At 38.5% G+C, this 22,170-nt stretch overlaps 1 protein-coding gene and 3 long non-coding RNA genes across 4 annotated transcripts; 2 read left to right on the top strand and 2 right to left on the bottom strand.

Moving 5' to 3' along the window:
• The first annotated feature begins 377 nt into the window (after positions 1 to 377).
• Positions 378 to 4,608, top strand: LOC125140701. The gene is made up of 3 exons (XR_007139907.1): positions 378 to 439; positions 3,723 to 3,839; positions 4,550 to 4,608. It is a non-coding gene; the product is annotated as an uncharacterized LOC125140701 (long non-coding RNA).
• A 1,133-nt stretch (positions 4,609 to 5,741) lies between these two features.
• On the top strand, positions 5,742 to 16,871 carry LOC125140699 (NACHT, LRR and PYD domains-containing protein 3-like). Its single transcript, XM_047809896.1, has 5 exons — positions 5,742 to 7,186; positions 12,371 to 12,544; positions 15,109 to 15,282; positions 15,656 to 15,832; positions 15,989 to 16,871. The coding sequence occupies exons 1-5, from the start codon at positions 5,742 to 5,744 to the stop codon at positions 16,023 to 16,025; spliced, it is 2,007 nt and encodes a 668-aa protein (XP_047665852.1). The 3' UTR covers positions 16,026 to 16,871.
• LOC125140704 lies at positions 9,271 to 10,674 on the bottom strand. Its single transcript, XR_007139911.1, has 2 exons — positions 10,442 to 10,674; positions 9,271 to 9,520 (listed from the first exon to the last, which is right to left on the bottom strand). It is a non-coding gene; the product is annotated as an uncharacterized LOC125140704 (long non-coding RNA).
• An 824-nt stretch (positions 16,872 to 17,695) lies between the features above and the next one.
• On the bottom strand, positions 17,696 to 19,533 carry LOC125140703. The gene is made up of 3 exons (XR_007139910.1): positions 19,419 to 19,533; positions 19,046 to 19,201; positions 17,696 to 18,500 (listed from the first exon to the last, which is right to left on the bottom strand). It is a non-coding gene; the product is annotated as an uncharacterized LOC125140703 (long non-coding RNA).
• Positions 19,534 to 22,170: the final 2,637 nt, after the last annotated feature.

The following is a 22,170-nucleotide window of genomic DNA, read 5'->3' as shown; positions in this document are numbered from 1 at the left end:
TGTGTGTGTGTGTGTGTGTGTGTGTGTGTGTGTCTGTGTGTGTCTGTGTGTCTGTCTGCGTCTCTGCCCTCCCCCCTCTGCAGTATAAACTCTAATGAAAGTGAAAGACAGCAGCTCCATTTTGTGACGAGTGAAAAATAAAGGATTTCAGGAGTAAAAACACAGTGAGTATCTAAAGCTCTAATATATAAACACATTGAAGTGACACTAGATACAGAAGAGTTTTGTGGCTTTGTACTGAAGCTTTAATGTACACAGGTTGTTTTATAACTTTATAGCGTGACTATTACCTGTAAGTGAACTCTGTGCTGATTCAGTGTTTAATTTAACACACCGATGTTGGAGTGAAGTAAACGTGTGTCCTGCTGTAATCTGGTGAAGGAGACATGACCTCCAACATGAGTGTGTCTGGAAAACAGGACTTAAAGAAAGACGAGAGGTGACTTACTTTTACATTCACCAGCAATAAATACACACCCAGTCTCACGGCAGTTCGTCACATCGGTTACGAAATGTAATCTATTTGATTCGTGTTTGTGGAGACTGAGCTCCCTTTTTTAACGTGTCAAAAAGCACGGCCTTTCGATCTAATGTATTTCAATTGGAAGCATTTTTCGTGTCTGCACCACGAAACAATTTTGCTCATTTGTTATTCATTTTTAAACTTTAAGCACTACGTTACTCAACATTTAACCAGGAGATTTTATCCTTGTTTTTATTGCTTTATATTCTGTAGGGTACTAACCATTGTGCTATGGTTTCTTTTCTGAGAAAAGCCGTTTTTTCCATCTATTTGGTGTGTTAAATCGGACAGTAAACTAAATACTACATTACCCACAAGCAGGGGTGTCGCCAGGGCCTTATTAGGGGGGCTTTAAGCACTATTCGGACGGGATTAGTTCTACGTGGGGGTAAAGTAATTATTACAAGGGCTTCTCTGTGATTTTAGTCCCGTCCGAATGTGCCATCTCAGTAATCATTACGGACAATGTCAGTAAAGATTATGGCGACTTTTACCTTCTGTAAAAAGGTCCGGAAAAATTACCTCAGGTAATACTAATCCCGTCCGAAAAGACCCGCTGTAAATATATACGGTAAAATTCCGCCATTTCCTGTTTAAAAGTAGTTTTTGGCGCGTTTTGCAAACATGGAGGCGCCATGTTGTCTGTTTGATAACAGTAAGCAACATCATACGCACATGACAACAAGGAGGTTACTGTGGTGCGTAAAGCGAGTTACCCCTCCCACTTCTGCTAGTTTTACTGAGATGTCTTGTCCCATGCGAATTGGCCAATTAATATTAAAGTCTTGAGGTAAAATTGCATTACTCCGCGTCCCCACGTAAAACTAATCCCGTCAGAATAGGGCTTTAGCCCCCCTAAAATTCTGCCCAGCCTCCCTTTGAATTATTTGATTAATTATTTTTTGATGCTTCAGTTGCCTTTAAAAACGCATTTGAAGCGGCGACAAGCTGCGTCATGTTTCGGCTCCTCCCCTGAACTGAGTCTGCTTGGATTCAGCGCGACAAGGTGTGTGTGCTTTTATTGATGTATTGCTATGATATGACATCTGCATCGGTGCAGTTCTTGTAATTGCAGTTTACTGGACCAATACACAGTTCGGTTTCTCATCCAATGTGTCTTCACTGCGTTCAACTTCAGCCCTTATAACAGTATACAAGCCTACCCTGAGCCCCCAAAATGAACATTCTAGAATCGCCCTCTGCCCACGAGTCTTATCTACTTTTACTATGTTGAAGTAGCTAAAACTACCTGATGACCCACCGCCGATTCTCTTTTAATGATATCCCTATCTTTCTTTCAACACATAAACATGAAAGTGTGCTTGATAATTCAACAATACGATGTCATGATGGTCAGGGAATATTCTGGCAAACGGTTTCTCTATTGCGTTTCGCAATCGGCATAGCAAACTGTAGCACACACCGTTTACCAACACGCGATGGTAAAAGCACAATGTTCCTCCTGTTTACCCAGCGCCAGGGGCGGTTCTAGCCCTTTTTTAGGGTGGCTCCAGCCCCCTGTGTATGATCTCAGCCTCCCTAAAACTAAAAGTATCATTTTTACTTTCATAAATAAACAATAAAAATTACGTTAAAATGCAGAACATGTCGTCGATGGGAAAGAAAATGATTTATTAGTTTGAATTAACCAAGAGCGATTTTTCTTTACTTTGCTTTTACGCGCGTGCGTTGTAGTCTTTCAAAAGTGCGTCATGAGCTGTCTGCTTTATTAGAACGGAGAAGCACAGGCACGCGCAGCGTGCACGCGCAGTCAGAGCTGGAGGCGTATATTAATCGGCGGAAAACCGCAAAGACGGTGAACAAAAGCAGTGAAATTTCACTATTCTTTTTACCAGAGTTGTAGCACAAACAAAATATTAATGCATTTATACATCAACATTTATTGATTTGGTCTTTGTCTTGTGAATATTTGTTTATTAATGACTGGATTCAATGGACACACTGTTTGTAGAGAATGCACACATACATGAACTGATTTGATTCAAGACTGGCATCATTACATCATGAATAAAATTTCGGTGTCCACTTATGCCATTTTAAATAATAGCATAACATTTGGCTTACTATGTAGTCATATAATATATAATATAAAACTCTTCTTGTTTTAAATTCTCACTGAGGGATAAAACCCATAAAGATGAAATCCTATAACTGCCCCTGCCCAGCGCAATATCTATTTGAGCACAATGAAGGATAATTTGCGGACTCAGAAATCAGGAGAATCAAATAAAACGCATGTTCATGACATCGTATTGTTGAATTATCAAGCACACTTTCATGTTTATGTGTTGAAAGAAAGATGAGGATGTCATTAAAAGAGAATCGGCGGTGGGACATCATGTAGTTTTAGCTGACATCTTAAACATAGTAAAAGTAGATAAGACTTATGGGTAATGTAGTATTTAGTTTACTGCCGGATTTAAAACAAAAATAGATGGAAAACGGCTTTTCTCAGAAAAGAAACCATAGCACAATGGTTATTGCTCTACAGAATATAAAGCAATAAAAACAAGGATAAAATCTCCTGGTTAAATATTGAGTAATGTAGTGCTTAAAGTTTAAAAATGAATAACAAATGAGCAAAATTACTTCCGAGTGGCGGAAAGAAAAACGCCGTGCAGACACGAAAGATGCTTCCTATTGAAATACATTAGATCGAAAGTCACATTAAAAAAGGGAGCTCCGTCTCCACGAACACAAATCAAATAGATTACATTTCGTAGCCTATGTGACTAACTGCCGTGAGACTGGGTTGTAAATACACACCGTGTCATGGGAACACATCTGTATCTCTAAACACTCACTAGTTAACACAGGAACTCAACTTTGCTTTAAGGTGTTTAATAGCAGTGAATATATCACTGATCTGATCTAAGGACATTTTAGACAAATCATTCACTGAGAGAAGAGTAAAAAGGACTGTGTAATGTGGAGCATAAGAGCAGCAGAGCTTTGTGTCAGTGAACTCTACAGGCTTTAAGACCCAGCTGTGTCAGTTAGCTGTGACTGGGACTCCTGATATCAGTGTAATTCCTGACTTATGAAGCCTGTCTCCTGTTTGAATAAGTGTACAAACTGGATCTGAATTAAAAGATGGAATTATTGGTGTTTAATGATGAACACATTGTTTAACAGTGCTGAGTATTAATTATTGCTGATATTTCTGTTGTAATTCTAGAATGATGGAGGGAAAGAGATCAGACTCACCAGAACCCAGCTGTGTGTCCATGAAGAGTGACCGGTCAATGGGACGTCCAGATACCTTCAGAGACAGAGACAGTTCTACTGATGTGAGGTCAGTATAGTGAGGTGTTTTACAGCAGTGTTCCACCTGATCAAACTCACTCGTCTCATTATGAAGCCCTTCATGAGCTTTATCAGGTGTTGAAGCAGTAAAACACTAAACTGTGCAGTGCTGCAGCTCTCGGACTGGCAGTGAGGAAAAGTGCTTTAAGAGTTCAGTTCAGTCTGCAGTCCCTGAGCTGGAGGGTCTGTGGTGCTACAGAAGAACATTTACACCTGGGACATTAATGACAATATAAGGATTTTATTCATACAGATTTATTCAAGCATTTGGGGGACGTCCTGGCCTAATGGTTAGAGTCTGACTCTCAACCCTAAGGTTGTGGGTTCGAGCCTCGGGCTGTCCACGACTGAGGTGCCCTTGAGAGAGCCACCGAACCCCCCCAACTGCTCCACGGGTGCCGCAGCATAAATGGCTGCCCACTGCTCTGTTCACTGCTGTGTTTGTGCACTTTGGATGGGTTAAACGCAGAGAACAAATTCTGAGTATGGGTCACTGTACTTAGCCATATGTCACATCACGTCACTTGTTTCTAAACATGTTGGAGTCAGTTAGGAAATCCTGAAATCAGTGTATTGTGTTAAGAGGATAGTGTTAAATATCTGTGTCTGTATTTGTTAGTGTGTGATTTGTGCAGCTATGAATACATCCATATACGTCCAATACGTCTATATCACATGATGTGTTTTGTTTGTTCACAGACCACAAAAGAAGAAATCACAGAAATCAAACATCAGCAAAAATGATCTGGACTCCATGTTCAAGGTGTGTGTGTGTGTGTGTGTGTGTGTGTGTGTGTGTGTGTGTGTGTGTGTGTGTGTGTGTGTGTGTGTGTGTTTAGTGTGTAATGTGTGTTGTGATCCTTGTAATGTCTTGATGTGCAGCAGCATTATGGGTAATCAGTTTTTTGAGTAATCAGAATTTCAGTTCTAAGTTTAAATGTGATAATAAAAAGAGACTTCTACTTTTATTTATAAATTAAAATCATCTCTCACTGTAACATGATAATATTTAGATCTGTTCCTGTGTGTTTCTAACCAGGAGCTGGAACACAAAGTCATCACTCTGATAAAGAATGAGCTGAAGAGGTTTAGGAAGCTCCTGAGTCCAGATTACCCAGCATGCACTGAGAGGGAGGTGGAGGATGAGGAGGATCTGCACAGTGTCAGAGAGGGAGCGCTGAAGATCACACTGCACGTCCTGAAGAACATGAACCACACAGATCTCACTAACACACTGTACAACAGTAAGAGCTCTGAGTCATGACTTTATTCCATCAGCTTCACTTTAGAGAGAGGAAATAGTTTTAGATATGAACACTTTTAGTTTTAAATGTAATTTTAGTATCATGTAAATCTGCTGCTTTTCTGTTCTGTTCATGGTCCAGCTTGTGGTTACTCTGTACAATGGTCCTGATCCTTCAGTAATATTTAGTACATCATTCAGGAACGAACAGCAGGAACTGAAATACATTTACATTTTATATTGAGCTCAGTGATTTTACATTAAAACATGTTATTACTTTGTTTATTAGAACTCACCTCTGTGTATCAGCCAACGTTGAAGTCCAAGCTGAGAGAGAAGTTTAAAAGAATTAATGAAGGAATCTCACAGCATGGAAGCTCAACACTTCTGAATGAGATCTACACTGAGCTCTACATCACAGAGGGTTGGAGTGGAGACGTCAATAATGAACATGAGGTGAGACAGATTGAGGCAGCATCCAGGAGACCAGCAACACAGGAGAAACCCATCAAATGTAATGATCTCTTTAAAGACAAGTCCATCAGAACTGTGCTGACTAAAGGAGTTGCTGGAATTGGAAAAACAGTCTCTGTGCAGAAGTTCATTGTGGACTGGGCTGAAGGAGAAGCAAATCAGGACGTCACCTTCATGTTTCCACTTCCCTTTAGAGAGCTGAATCTGATGAAGCAGCAAAATCTCAGTCTCATGAATCTTCTTCATCATTTTTTCCCAGAAATAAGAAAACTGGGACCAATAAACTGTGACTCCTACAAAGTGGTGTTGATCTTTGATGGTCTGGATGAGTGTCGACTTCCTCTAAATTTCCAGAAGAATGAGAGATTGTGTGATGTGACAGAGTCAGCCTCAGTGGATGTGCTGCTGACGAACCTCATCAAGGGGAATCTGCTTCCCTCTGCTCACCTCTGGATAACCACAAGACCAGGAGCAGCCAATCAGATCCCTCCTGAGTGTGTAGACCAGGTAACAGAGATACGAGGCTTCAGTGATCCTCAGAAAGAGGAGTACTTCAGGAAGAGGATCAGTGATCAGAGCCTGGCCGATAAAATCATCAGACACCTGAAGTCTTCAAGAAGCCTCTACATCATGTGCCACATCCCAGTCTTCTGCTGGATCTCAGCCACTGTTCTAGAGAGAATGTTGGGTGAAGCAGAGGGTGGAGAGATCCCCAAGACTCTGACTCAAATGTTCACACACTTCCTGATCTTTCAGATCAAACACAAGGAAAAAAAGTACCTTCAGAGATGTGACCCTGATCCTCAGCAGACCAGAGAGAGTATCATGGCACTGGGAAAACTGGCTTTCCACCAGCTGGAGAAAGGAAACCTGATCTTCTATGAGGAAGACCTGAGAGAGTGTGGCATTGATGTCAGAGAAGTGTCAGTGTACTCAGGAGTGTGTACCCAGATCTTCAGAGAGGAGTTTGGTCTTCACCTGGGGAAGGTGTTCAGCTTTGTACATCTGAGTGTTCAGGAGTTTCTGGCTGCTTTATATGTATTTTTCAGCTTCATTTTTAGAAAGACAAATGTGCTTGTGGAGCAAAGAACAGGATCTGTTTTAGAAAATATCAGAAGAATGATTTTTAATTCCTTCAGAAATCCAAACATGTCTGATCTCCTCAGGAGTTCAGTAGACAAAGCCTTACAGAGTGAGAATGGACACCTGGACCTGTTCCTCCGCTTCCTTCTGGGTCTCTCACTGGAGTCCAATCAGACTCTCTTACGAGACTTAATGTCACCGACAGGAAGCAGATCTCACAGCAAACAGGAAACAGTGGAGTACATCAAGGAGAAGATCAGGGAGAATCCATCTCCAGAGAAATCCATCAATCTTTTCCACTGTCTGAATGAACTGAATGATCATTCACTAGTGCAGGAAGTACAAACTTACCTGAAAAGAGAAGGTTACAGTAGTCTCAGTGACACCAGACTCTCTCCAGCTCAGTGGTCAGCTCTGGTGTTTGTGTTACTGAACTCAGAAGAGGAGCTGGATGAGTTTGATTTGTATAAATATGATCCATCACATGAATGTCTTCTGATGCTGCTGCCAGTGGTCAAAGCCTCCAGAAAAGCTGAGTGAGTATTTTTATTTATAACTGTATTACTGCATGGTTTATTATTTTAATGTAACACTGAACTGCACTGTTTGGATTAATGTGTGTTAATAGTTCCTCTAATCATCTTTACACAAACCTCTGGTACTTTTACAGAAGATTGTGTCACTTTTTACACTAACATGTTATATCTGAACTGAGGGCTGGGCCACATGGACAACATATATAACATCATATGAGTCATTTTATAGCTTTTATATATGAATCATGAAACATTGTGTTCTCTAAAATTGATGTAAAACATCGACACAAAATAACTGCATGTATTTAAGAACTAAAGACATTTCTGAACTAAACACCAGTAAAAGACTTTTTCTTTTCTGTTTATTTTGAGAGTGACATTTAACAAAACTCTCACAGATGAGAAAAAACATCAGACTGACAAAATGGGATCAATATGGATAGAAAATATAAAAAGTAAATATTAAAACACTCTAATGTCCTTCAAGCATCTCTTTATGTTGAAGTTCCTCATCTTTTGTTGTGTGTGACACAGTGTTGTGGGGAGATTCACTCTGTCATGGCTTTTTTACTCAATTGTTCGTTCTAATAAAAATAAAACATAAATGCTTTTTAAAAATTGACCCCAATACGAAGGAAAACAAAAGTCTCCTTCAGTCTGCACTACTGCTAAACTTTACCAAGGACTGAGCTCGTGGTAAATAAAACATCAGTCATCATTTTGGACCTCGACACATTGGACAGACGAAGTGGGAAAATGTTCAGCTTTATCTTCGTATTATGTTAGAAACAAGCTAGGCAGCGAACTCAGATGTGTGATGAAGATTTTCTTTCTCTAACACTGACCAGTTTGTAGAGGATGGAGTTTAAATGTGACTTTTTATATGAAGACTTTTATTTTGATGGGGTTGTTTTTGTTCTTTGCTTATCAAGTGTACAAGCAGGTAAAAAGAGAGAGGATGAATAATGTGTCACAGGTGAGTGTAGTGTCGTGACCGCTGTTATTAAAAAGTCCTGTTTTGTTCTACTTGGAGCTCGACAAAGACACCAAACTGTTAATGATCACATTCTTGTTCTTGGGTCGTGATTGTTGTTAATCTGTTGTAGTTGAATTATAGACACAGTTTTTTGTCTGGTTCACTGATGGTGGATGTGGTAAAAACAGACGGTGAACACAAAGACGGTTGCATGTGACGGTCGGTCAGGTTTATCACCGTTACTGTTGAAGAGACGTCAGGTTTCATTCTTTCGAACCTTTCTGTGGATTTTGGAGATTTTAAGCTGTGGACTGTGTTTGTATTTATAAGCAGCTGTAGTGAATCTATATTTTTGTTGTACAACGTTAATAACAGACTGGTTTTGTTCTCTGTTCATCATTAAGTATACTCTAAAAAATAAAACGCTGGCTCAACTTAAAAAAATTAAGGTAACAATTTGCATGCATCTTTTTAAGTAGCTTTAAGTCAGTCATTATTAAGTAGATATCATGTACCTTTTATAGTTAGACTAACCCAATTTGTTTAGTACAACCAACATGATTTGACTTAACCTCTAAGAGCTTAATTAAGTTGAAACAACTTAATTTTAATTTCAAAGTTTTGGTGATATTAAGTGGTCAAATTACATAATTTAAGCTATTCTAACTTCTTTATTTTGATTCCATTCTACTTAGATATGTCCATGCAAATTGTTACCTTAATTTTTTTGAGTACAAGTAACTTATTTCACTTCAGTCAGGAGAAATAACACAGCAATTCCAGTTTTATGATGAAACTGGTTTATTATAAAACCAATGTCAACTTATGTACAAGAAGAGTGCTTTGACAAAACAATGCTTTGACAAAAAGATAATTATCCAGGACTAAAGTATTTTTTTCAAATAAAGTCAAGTAAAGAATCAAGTATTTTTCTGGTAGGTACATATCAGAATAAAATAAAATAATAACAATAAATCACAGGGAACGTGGAAAATGAATTCCTACAACAGACACAATTGTCAGCTTATTGGGTCCACCTAGCTGAAACTAAAAGTTTTCTTCCTTTTTTTAAATTTTTTGCAAAGTATTAATTTTTTTACATGTAACATTTCAGGAATACAACAGTTTATTGTTTAAAGACATTACCTTCGGCCTAGCTTTCAGACCATCCAGCTCAAGAATTATTTTCTGAAACACCTCAAAAGTATTTTTTAGTTCCTTTGGGTAGCTGAGGTTGAGAGCATATACCAGCCCTAGCAGGGCACAGGCACTGGATACATCCAGGTCTTGCAGGACTTCCGTTCCCTCAATAATAATACTGCCGTTGGCTGGGTCAAAATTTGTGGTACCTCATCATCCTAAGTAGATCAAAATCAATGTCAGTGTTTTAAGACAAGGAAAGGAACAGGACATTAGACACAGGAGTTAAATCTTGTCAGCTGCCTAACCATCAAACATAATGCTGCAGATTGTATATGAAAGAAAAATAAAAACTCAAATGTTGTAATGGCAAATTTACAAAAAGCTCAAGGTTTACAAGGTTACAAGATGGATCAACTGTGAAAACGACAAAGCAGGTAAAAATGGCATGCACACACATTGTCATGTTAGGTATTGTGCTTAAATTAACTTCCTTATTAGTTAACTATTTAACTTGTTACAGGTTTATGTATGTATGTATGTATGTATGTATGTATGTATGTATGTACATGTATGTATACATACTGTATGTGTGTGTGTGTATACGTATGTATGTATGTATGTATATACATGTATGCATATATGTGTGTGTGTGTGTGTCTTAATCAACCCAGTGTAAACTTTAAATTCGGACGACACTAAACATATTCGATATCAATTAACATCATTTACCTGCCACTGTAAAACAAAACATAATGCCTATTTTGAACACACTAGCTAGCTAAACGTCTATTAACTTTAGAATCGATGAATTAGCTTAGCTCAAACTGTCTTTTCAGTTTAGTGTGTGACAACAAAGATTTACTTAAGTAACGTTTGCCGCATTCATTGTGTTTCATATTTAGGTTTATATGTATTTTGTCCACCATGGAGGAAAGCTGATTTTGAGGAAAACGCGGTTGTAGCCGCCTCACTACATTACTACGAGAGAAAAGAGGTGTTACAGTGTTAGCTCAGGAGTTATTGACTCGGGAAAATCGAATCTGTGAATCTGCGGACAACTTTACTTAAGTCAACGATTTTTTGTGCATACAGTTGGTAGCTGCTGAGATTAAAACAAAGCAAAAATATTAACTTACCTATATAGCCTCGATTCTCCTGTTTCTCCGGCTCCTAGTAGTCCTTCTCTGGCAGAAAAACACGTCCGGGCAAATTCCGCCTTTACTCAACTTCTAAAGGATGCTCACTAGATATACAAGTTTCACTAACTTAATATTTTTCTGTTGTTACGAGAAGGTAAAAGTGTGTGTTCAAAATCGATATATAATTATGTTAAGACAGTATTCTTTATTTTAATTTTGAAAGACTTATTAAAATGAGTTATCAACTCACCAATACAAGTACATATTACAAACTTAATTATTTTATGCTGAAAATATTGTTTATTTTAAGTTTTACAAACTAACCGCATGAATCATTTTTTAGAGTGTACTGATAAAATATTACACATTGGGCTAAAGGTTTACAGACTCTGAGGTCTGATATCACTTGAGCTCTTATTGGACTGGGAACAAAATACTGAATTGTACCATACTGGAAAGAGTGGAGGTGGATTTTCTTTATTGTATTGAATATGGTCTTGTATTCAGCTTAAGTTGAGTGTTATAACTGAGTTACAGAGGTGAATTAGGTGCTAACTTCTTTTGTCTAGTCCTGGGTTAAAGCACTGACTTGGAAGGTGTATTGTGATCGTATCTGACACATTATTTTTTATTAATACTGTGTTCCATAAGAGAAGACAATAATGACAGTTAAATTGTTGAAGTTAAATGATGTGTTTTGATTCTGACAGCTACCTTGGAGTCGGACGTCTCACTTACCTTGCTAGGTTTGGGGAGGTTGTGCTGTTCAAAGCTAGTTCCACACTGTGTATTATACAATATACACTACCCTCTTCAGGAAGTACCATGTCACTTATAGCCCCCTGAAGCCCCCCTACACAAACCCTTTAGTGTGACACACAGTAGTGTTGTGTTAGATTTTTACCTACAAGGTGGGTTAGATTTCCTGCTATGTGTATATTCAGTGTTTTAGATTGAACAAACGAATGTCTGTATGTTGATCCATCTAAAGCTAATACTTGTGTATATACAGTGTCACTCATTTAAAGGTAAGAAGTTTGACTTTGTTTATTTCTGATGCTGTGTGCAGTCGTGCTGATGTGACGTCACTCTGTAAACAGGGAAGGAGCTCAGATTTGAGAAGAAAACCCCACGTTCACTTCTCAGTTGTGGAGGCATGAAAGACATGATCCCATTTACTCTGTGGAGAAAGAAGGGTTCACTAATTTGTGTTGAAATAGTAACAGTGACATCTGTAGTAAACAGTACAATGTTCTTTCTAATATCCTTTATTTACATTGTTTATGATAAATGAGAGATTTTTACACATCTATATTTCTTAAAAAATCATAATCAAGAATCGTTTATATAATCTTTCTCTTTAGTTTGGATGTAAGTGAACACTCCACCTGTACTCAGGTCCACACCAAACACCTGAACCAGTGTTTGTGTAAAATCAGATTTCTGGATGTGACAGATTTGTACGTGTACGAGCACAGAGAACAACACACACCAACTGTTTTAGTGTCTCTGTGAAATCCAACATATAACTGAGTGTAAAGTATGACTAGTATTGTCATGTTATTACCTGGTAGTGTACAGCTGTATAATTCTTTATGTTCTGTAATAAAATGCACTGTATCTGCAGTGTTGGGTGTAGAAACTTGAACACAGATCAGAGTGTAGTGTTTGTAGGCTGCTCGCTCTCACATGTGTGTGTTATGTACATGACCTAATGGTCTTATAATAAATTGTAGATGAGAGATTGTGGAGTGCAGAAAGACGTCCCTGCTCCTGTAAATGTGCTGATGTGGTGTCCTGTCCTCTGATTTGTGTGTGTGACACAAACACACTGACATTTCTGTTACATTTTCAACTTTAGCTGGATTATGGCTGTGTTTGTGTGTTTGAGATCAGTGTTCTGATATTTCATCATTTCTCTTCCAGTCTAATTAAGTGTAATCTGACAGAGGAAAGCTGTAGAGTTCTGTCCTCAGTTCTCAGCTCAAAATCCTCCAGTCTGAGACATCTGGACCTGACTAAGAATAAACTGCAGGATTCAGGAGTGAAGCTGCTCTGTGATGGACTGAAGGATCCAAACTGTAGACTGGAGATACTGAGGTACACACACACACACACACACACACACACACTCACACACACCCTTAAATTTTGAGGATTTATTCTAATCATTATATCTTTATTTCTATAGAACCTTTTAAACAGAAGTCTTTACAATAGACTATATATACACTACTCAAAAAAAAGGGAACAGTTAAAGGCAGTTCTCCGATTTTTGAGAAATGCTTCAGAAAACTGAGTCGGGCCGAATAATAAAAAAATCAAAAACAAAATTCAAAACAAACATGTAGCCAATGAGCAGAAAGGGGCGTGTCTTTTCTTGTCAATATGGGCAGAGAGAGTGTTCAGTGCGCATGTGTGACATTAGCAGAAAGCAGTTTTAACATTGATATGGAGGATAAAAACAAAGAAAGAAAGCGAAGAAAGGCTTACGATCAGGCTTAGGATCAGCTTTGACCTAAAGGACCAGCACTGGAGAGAACTGAAGGAGCAGGAAGTTGGCCACATATTCACAGGTTGGAGTTTCCCGAGTCAATAACTCCTGAGCTAAACGCTGTTACTACACAAATAACACCTCTTTTCTATCGTAGTAATGTAGAGAGGCAGCTACAACCGCGTTTTGTGTAGTAACAGCGTATCGTCAGCATAACATTGGAAATTAATCTTATGTCTTCTTATAATGTTCCCTAATGGAAGCATGTATATCAAGAAGAGCAGGGGTCCAAGGACTGATCCTTGAGGGACCCCATAATTAACTGGCAATAAGCTGGAAGATTCACCATTTAATTCTACAAAATGGTATCGATCAGACAGGTAGGATCTAAACCAACTTAAAGCCTGTCCATGAATACCTGTGTAATGTTGTAAGCGATCTAGGAGAATGTTGTGATCTATAGTGTCGAATGCAGCACTAATGTCAAGTAGAACTAATGGGGACATACAGTCTTGGTCCGAAGCTAAGAACAAGTCGTTTGTAACTTTAACAAGTGCAGTTTCTGTGCTATGATGTGGCCTGAAACCTGACTGAGACTCTTCAAAGATATTGTTCTCCTGTAAGAAGGAGCTCAGTTGAGCAAAAACAACCTTTTCTAGTATTTTAGACATAAATGGAAGATGTGAAATAGGTCTGTAATTTAATAGTTCATTAGGATCTAAATTAGGTTTCTTAATGTGGGGCCAAATAACTGCCAACTTGAAGGATTTAGGGACGTAACCTAAAGATAACGAGGAGTTAATTATATTAAGAAGAGGCTCACCAGCTTTATATAACACTTCTTTTAGTAATTTAGTTGGGATTGGGTCTAGTGAACAGGTTGTTGATTTAGCTGTAGTAATAAGCTTATCTAACTCTTCCTGTCCTGTACTTGTAAAGCTCTGTAGCTGTGAGTGTAGAGCTTTAGGTGAGACTGAGTCACAAGCTGCTCTCACATGTTGAACATCACCTATTTTGTTCCTGATGCTTTTGATTTTATCAGTGAAGAATCTCTAAAATCCTCACAACTGAACTGTGATGAAATAGTGTGTTCACATTACTGTGTTTTTGTTAAACTAGTTAAACTGCTAAATAAAAACCTGGGGTTGTTCTGGTTATTTTCTATGAGCTCAGGTGCTCAGCCCTAGCAGATTTTAGAGCCTGTCTGTAGCTGGACATACTGTCCTTATACACACACAATTCTTAAAACCTCTAATTTAGTTTTTCTCCATTTTCGCTCGAGGTTACGGGTTTCTCTATTGAGGGTGTGAGTATGGCTATTATACCACGGTGCAGGTGTTTTGTCTCTGACTTTCTTTAATCTTATTGCTGCAACAGTGTCTAATGTGCTAGTGAATATAGCGCCGATGCTGTTATTCATTACATCTAGATCGTTTGTGTTTGAGGGTACAGTAAGAAGTCCAGACAGATCAGGCAGGTTAATTGTGAATCTGTCTTTAAAAAAAAAGTTTAAAGTGTCCGCCAACTCCTGGACAGTCTCTCTCTCTCTCTCTCTCTCTCTCTCTCTCTCTCTCTCTCTCTCTCTCTCTCTCTCTCTCTCTCTCTCTCTCTCTCTCTCTCTCTCGTCACCCAGCATTTCAACAGTTTTTGTTTTTGGGAGTTTATTATTGACCATCAATAATTAAAAATGACAGGTCTGGATCTCTGTGTCCTCATAACTTACTACGGCCGTAAATAGGACAACAAATGAGTAAAACGTACACACTTAAATACAGTATAAAGGTCATGGTTATAGATGTACAGAATAACACGTCTGCACAAAAGTTCACAAAGATTTATATACGACTAAAGTATATAATGTGAAAGTTGAGAGAATTAAAGAAATCAAGCATGTTACTGGCTTCAGTATACGTGACAGAGAATTACACACGACTGAACTCTATTGGTCGTGTTTTCAGAGCTAGAGAATGTGATGTGGTGAGAAATCGCAGGATCCTTTTCTCTGTGATGTGCATTCTTACTTGTCACATCTGTACACAGATGTTCATGTTATATTTTTATCCTGACATTAGAACCTTGTGTTCAGGTGGACACTTTATTTCTCATTGATGGAAACACCTCAATTCACTATCTGAGAAATAAATCAAACACTTCATCATTTCTCTTCCAGTCTGTGGGACTGTGATCTGACAGAGGAAAGCTGTAGAGTTCTGTCCTCAGTTCTCAGCTCAAACTCCTGCAGTCTGAGACAACTGAACCTGAGTCACAATAAACTGCAGGATTCAGGAGTGAAGCTGCTCTGTGATGGACTGAAGGATCCACACTGTAAACTGGAGATACTGAAGTACGCGCACACACACGCACACACACACACACACGCACGCAGGCACACACACACGCACGCAGACACAGACTCACTCACACATGCACACACACTCACACATACACACACACACACAGACACACACATGCACGCACACAGACACACACATGCACACACACACACACACACACACACACACACACTCAGTTTTAATAAACACTACAACATCCAGTTCTCCTCTGTGGTAACTGTAACTGTAGTGATCTGATATATTGTCATTGTTGTTGTGTGTGAGATGGAGAGTAAATGTACTGTATATAAAGATTTTGTGTAGTTCATGTTTTCAATACTAAAACTGAGAGTGTTAAGTGTGAGAAGGGTTTCTTTCTTGCAGGATGTATAATTGCAGTATTACAGATGAAGGTTGTGCTGCTCTGGCTTCAGCTCTGAGGTCAAACTTCTCATCACACCTGAGAGAACTGCATCTGCTCAGTAATAATCCAGGAGAATCAGGAGCGAAGCTGCTCTCTGATCTACTGAAGGATCCACACAGTACACTGAAGACACTAGAGTGAGTTACTGACTTACTGTCTCTTTACTGTATGATATTGTGTAATATTCACTGTGTGCTGTAAAATGTCACATCTAATGTGTGTATTTATGCTTCTGTTGTTCATAAGCAATGTGTTTAAATTTGTCTGTAATTCTGTCCTGTTGTGTTTTTCAGCATTAAGCCTAAGAAACTCCCCAGGCCTGGTATATGACAGGAGTCTCTCCTCGGACCTTTTTTCCAGGATAAATCAGTTATGGTGGTGAAGCGTTAGAACACGTCCCACATTTCCAGCAGTTGGGGAGCTGAATCATTCATATTCAGATGTAGAAGATCCAGAACAATAACTGAAAGAGATCAGTGTCACTGTTTCCCAAATGTTTTTGTCACGACACAGTTTTGATTTATAAAACATCCCACGGCAGACGGCAAACCACTAAGCTTTAAAATTAATTGCACAAACATGCTTCATTGCTTCAGGTTGCATATTAAAATTGGACATAATCCTACATTAAAATGACATTTAATGTGAAATTTGAGCTGAAGTCAAGTAGGAATAAGTTAGTTACACGCTGTTGCTGCTGATAAAACAACAAATTTAGGCTACATATCATTGCTGTCAGGTGGAAACCTCGTATTTTTTAAATAATTATGTGTCATCAAAATTGGTATCATGGCTTTATATATGGTCAGACAAGTGCGTCATTATATTAACATCTTATGTAAACAGCTGCATCTGAGGCAATAAGTGCATTTTTTCAACTTACAGGATATAAAGTGTATTGTAATCGCTGTTTTTGTTGTTGAATACATGTGGACAATATGTCATGATTTAAAAGGTAAAACAGTACTTAAAACAGTATTGGCTACTAGGAAATATGACAAAAACTCTAAATAAAAAAACATTCGTCTTTATCAGTGTTGTACTGTAACAAAGTACAAATACTTCGTTAGAAATATGAAAGTAGAAATGTCACGTATCTGTACTTTACTTCGCTATTTAAATTTGTCAACTTTCACTTTTACTCCACTACATTTCCGAGATAAAATGTAAACTTTTACTCCGTTATATTTCCACTAAGCGTCTTCGTTACTCGTTACTACAAAATAAAATCAGAAGAAATGTGTGTGACTGTAATAAGGGAGGTTTGGTGTATCACTGCTCCTAGATTGTATTACGCTCCGCGCGCTCTATGGAGAAGCTCAGGAACGCGCAGCGTGCACGCGCAGTCAGAGCTGGGGGCGTTTATCTATAACGTTAATCGGCGGAAAGACGCAAAGACGTCAACCAAAAGCAGTGAAATGTCACTATTCTTATTACCAGAGTTGTAGCACAAAGAAAATATTAATGCAAACAATCCATTCAATACTAAATAAATTTGGTCTTTGTCTTGTGAATATTAGTTTATTAATGACTGCATTCATCGGACACACTGTTTGTAGAGAATGCACACACACATGAACTGATCTGATTCAAAATGGCATCATTACATCATGCATAAAATTTTGGTGTCCACTTTTGCCATTTTAAATAATACCATAACTTTTGGCTTACTATGTAGTCATATAATATATAATATAAAACTCTTCTTGTTTTAAATTCTCACTGAGGGCTAAAACACCTAAAGATGAAATCCTAGAACCGCCCCTGATCTTATACCTACTGAAAATTTCACTTAAATTTTATTTTTACTTTATTTTATTTTTATAAAATCACTGAAATTTTATTTTTACTTCAAATACTTAAGTACAGTAAATATCAGAAAATTACTTTTGATACTTAAGTACTGTAAATATCAGATACTTTAAGCATTTTACTTGACTAATATACTAAAAGGTGACTTTCACTTCTACCAAAGTCTTTTCCTAGTATGATACTTGTACTTTTACACAAGTATTGCTTTCTAGTACTTTATACAACACTGGTCTTTACAGACAGTGTTTTCCGAGTAAAGTTATTTACTCAAACATGGTTCTTTACTTAACCTACATTTGCATTGCAACCAAACAGAGTACTTAATGTATTCAAGAACATACCTTTTACAAATGTCCAACGAAAATTATTTGTTCAAAATCTGTATCTTTAAAACTGCTTTCTGTTTTATTATTATTAAAAGCAGACTGGAAAATACAAAAAAAAAAAAAATAAAAGCATTGCCTATAAATGAAATTATGTGGGTGAAAAGTCTCTCTTGCAATCTGTGCCTCCTTTAAATTGTGAAAAAATAAAGCATTTATTTAAAACGAGATCGATAATGAAAAAAAGTGTAACATGGTCAGTCCTGGAACAAATGTGCTGTAACAAGCCAACAGTGTAACATCATTGAGGAAACATAAGTACCACCTCTTGAACATTACCTCGAGTAAATACTTACAAAAGAAGTTTATTTTTCAGGACATGGACCTTGTTTGACAGATTGTTGGCATTTAGCTCCATAAAAAGCTTTTAAAATGTTTCAAATGTGTATCTGAAGTCTTGTGTATAGGCCAAGTTTAATGCATAAATTAGACCAAGCATCATAGAACACGCTTCGGCAACATTGTTTAGGTTTTCAAGTATTTTGATGCCTTCAAATATGATGCCAACATCTTGGTAAGGGTCTGTGGCATGTGCCCCTTCAGGTTTGATGACGTAGCTTCCTAGGGTGGTGTTATGCATCGAGGTTTGGGCTTCATCATGTTCAACATCCTAAAGAATTCAAATACAATAATATGTAATTACATAAAATCCAGGTGAAAGGGGAATTGGTATTAGTGATATGTTTAACAGGCTTAAATTACCATGTACTCCTTCACAAGGTTTGAGGGGTCTTCATTCACATAAACAACGAGAGCTTTTAGGATGTATTCACATCTTTTTTCGATGGGGACATCGTTAAAAGTGTGACCAAAAAGCCAAAAAGGCTTGTGTAAAGCTATACACAAGCCTTGATGTTAAGTTTTCAGTTTTTTTTTAAAAGTTCAGATGTAATACTCTCTAAATCCACCTTCTTTTGACTACAGTGGCTTATAGAGGGTTTTGCATTTGAACTCAGATATATGTCAGGCTTTAGATGCATTTTACAGAGGAGGAAACAAAATCATTATGCCATTATTTATCTTCCCTCAACCATTATTACCTTTAGCATTTTAATTGGGAGAAAAACATGGTTTCGTAACGTGATGCTGAGTGCATAATAACTGAAAGAGAGAGAAATATTGCTAGATTTAAAATGATGAGTTTAAAGAACAAACCTGATCCATAACTGACAGGATGTTGTTGATCTTCTGTCCTGCTGCTCCTCATTTCTTTCTGAAAACACTGATGAGCTGAGTTGAGAAATGATCGAGTTGACTCATGAATTTGGCCACCAAAGGGACCGTTGTATTTGTACTGAATTCCACAGACACCTAATACAGTTTTAAAACAACAATCGATATAGTTAGTGTTACATTTGTGACAGTCCTTACAGTGTTATAATATACTAACAGTATGTCTTCACCAACACTTACAGATCACATACAACATTACCACAAATTAACCAACCAAATAAACGTGAATAATCCTTCAAAATTCACAATTACAACAACCATATAAGTAATTATAGCTGATGTTAGAGACACTTACCTCATTAAAGAGGGCTGGACATCTGTTCTTAAATTCACCAATGAAAGGCAAATGTTTGACCACTTCATGCTAATCCTGGCCATCTGTTTACACAAACGGGGAAAATGCTAATGATTAACAATTAAAAAAAAGTTTGTCTTTTTATGGAAAGAAAGAAAAACAAAAAAATGAGAAAGAAAGAAAGAAAGACAAAACATGAGAAAGAAAGAACGAAACAAAAAAATTAGAAAGAAAGGAAGAAAAAACATGAAAGAACAAAAGAAAAGAATGACAGAAAGAGGGGAAAGATGAGAGTATCCATTTCTTCCCTTCACAAAGAAAAAATGTGAAGAAAATTTTTATACTTGAATTAATATGATAAATAAAATCAGTGTAATGTGTGTTTCTCCGCCCTCTCTTAATGAAAGTGTCTGACTGATCTCAGGTCTGTCCTGTAGCCCCACCTACAATAACACCACACTGAGCTGTTAAGGATGAGTGGTCACTGGTCCGTGTGTATGTGCGCGTGTGTGTACCGAGGAGGCATTTTCTTTGTAGCGAAAGGCCAGCTGATAGGCGGCGAACACCAGTGGGGGCAGCGTGTAGCGGATCCTCTGATTACCCCCGGCACCGAAGTGCTTCCTGGCTGTATTTAATATCTTTAGGAGGTATGAATTAGGATGAGAAACTGTAGGATGTGTTTGAATAATTCATTGCTCCATAACAGCGAGACGTCTTCTGTAGGTTCAACAGATTCCATATTCATTAGAGACTCATTAGGACAATTTGGAGCGTTCTGTTAAAACGGCATACATGATGTGGTCTGGTGGTGTTTTACAAAAGAGAGAAAGAGAGAGAGAGAGACAGAATGTGAGAGAGAGAATGTGAGAGAGAGTGAGCGAGAGAGAGAGAGAGCGAGAGAGAGAGGGTACTGTACTGATGTATAGGGGGAGTACTACACACCAGGTACTGTACTGATGTATAGGTGGAGTACTACACACCAGGTACTGTACTGATGTATAGGTGGAGTACTACACACCAGGTACTGTACTGATGTATAGGTGGAGTACTACACACCAGGTACTGTACTGATGTAAAGGTGGAGTACTACACACCAGGTACTGTACTGATGTATAGGTGTATAGGGGGAGTACTACACACCAGGTACTGTACTGATGTGAAGGTGGAGTACTACACACCAGGTACTGCACTGATGTATAGGTGTATAGGTGGAGTACTACACACCAGGTACTGTACTGATGTTTAGGTGTATAGGGGGAGTACTACACACCAGGTACTGTACTGATGTATAGGTGGAGTACTACACACCAGGTACTGCACTGATGTATAGGTGGAGTACTACACACCAGGTACTGCACTGATGTATAGGTGTATAGGGGGAGTACTACACACCAGGTACTGCACTGATGTATAGGTGGAGTACTACACACCAGGTACTGCACTGATGTATAGGTGGAGTACTACACACCAGGTACTGTACTGATGTATAGGTGGAGTACTACACACCAGGTACTGCACTGATGTATAGGTGTATAGGGGGAGTACTACACACCAGGTACTGTACTGATGTATAGGTGGAGTACTACACACCAGGTACTGCACTGATGTATAGGTGGAGTACTACACACCAGGTACTGCACTGATGTATAGGTGGAGTACTACACACCAGGTACTGTACTGATGTATAGGTGGAGTACTACACACCAGGTACTGCACTGATGTATAGGTGGAGTACTACACACCAGGTACTGTACTGATGTGAAGGTGGAGTACTACACACCTGGTACTGTACTGATGTATAGGTGGAGTACTACACACCAGGTACTGCACTGATGTATAGGTGTATAGGTGGAGTACTACACACCAGGTACTGTACTGATGTGAAGGTGGAGTACTACACACTAGGCATTGTTGGTCTGGATCGTCTGAATGTAACAGATGGATGAAGCGACCCACTAAACTCTGATCCTCTGTGAAGTCTGTTCCCGTCTGCGTACCTGCTCCTGACCCAATATGGTGGTGTTGTAGTCCAGTGTGTTGCTGAGCACGTAGCAGCTCATGCTCTTGCGTGACTCGTAATCGAAGTACTCGAAGAGCGGCGGGAAGTGTTTGAGCTGCAGGACCGTCAGGATGTTGTTGTAGGTATCCACAGGAATCTTCAGCAGCCTGGTGAGCTCCTTGGATACGGCACTGCTCGTCACGATGCTGCAGGACAACACAGATTAACAGAACGCGTTAATGAACTTCACGCTGAACACAAACCAAGAGGCACTTTTTAGACTGAGCTACTTCCAGCTCAAGACCAGATCAATATGCGACAGCCACCAAACTACATGAGAGGGAGAATGTGTTTTAAGCCCCGTCCGCCCAGTTCCTTACACAAGAACGTGTGGAACCGTTGTTAGCGTGCCGTTGTTAGCTAGCAATACATTTTGACATTACTTCTTAGTTAAGCATAAAAGCCTCCGTCGTTCGAATGTGGTTTCAGTGTCTCAATTCTGAAGAACTAAAATAAGAACCTGTCAAAGCGGCAGTCTTTTTAAAAATTTTAAAAAGCATGGTGGTAACAATGACTGCATAAAAAGGGAACACTGCTGTATTTTTGAAAGTGTGTGACATTTATGAAGTTGCCTATAAAAAAAAGAAAAAAAGAAAAAAAAAGAAAGAACCAAGCAAAAGAAAGAAAAAAAACCCAGACAACAAAAAAAATGAAATAAAAAATCGGAGGTGACCTTCAACCCGGTGGCATCCG

Source organism: Tachysurus fulvidraco, chromosome 2, assembly GCF_022655615.1.
Source record: "Tachysurus fulvidraco isolate hzauxx_2018 chromosome 2, HZAU_PFXX_2.0, whole genome shotgun sequence".
NCBI lineage: Eukaryota > Metazoa > Chordata > Actinopteri > Siluriformes > Bagridae > Tachysurus > Tachysurus fulvidraco.
Note: the sequence above shows the minus strand (reverse complement) of the source record. Positions and strands in the feature narration are given on the sequence as shown.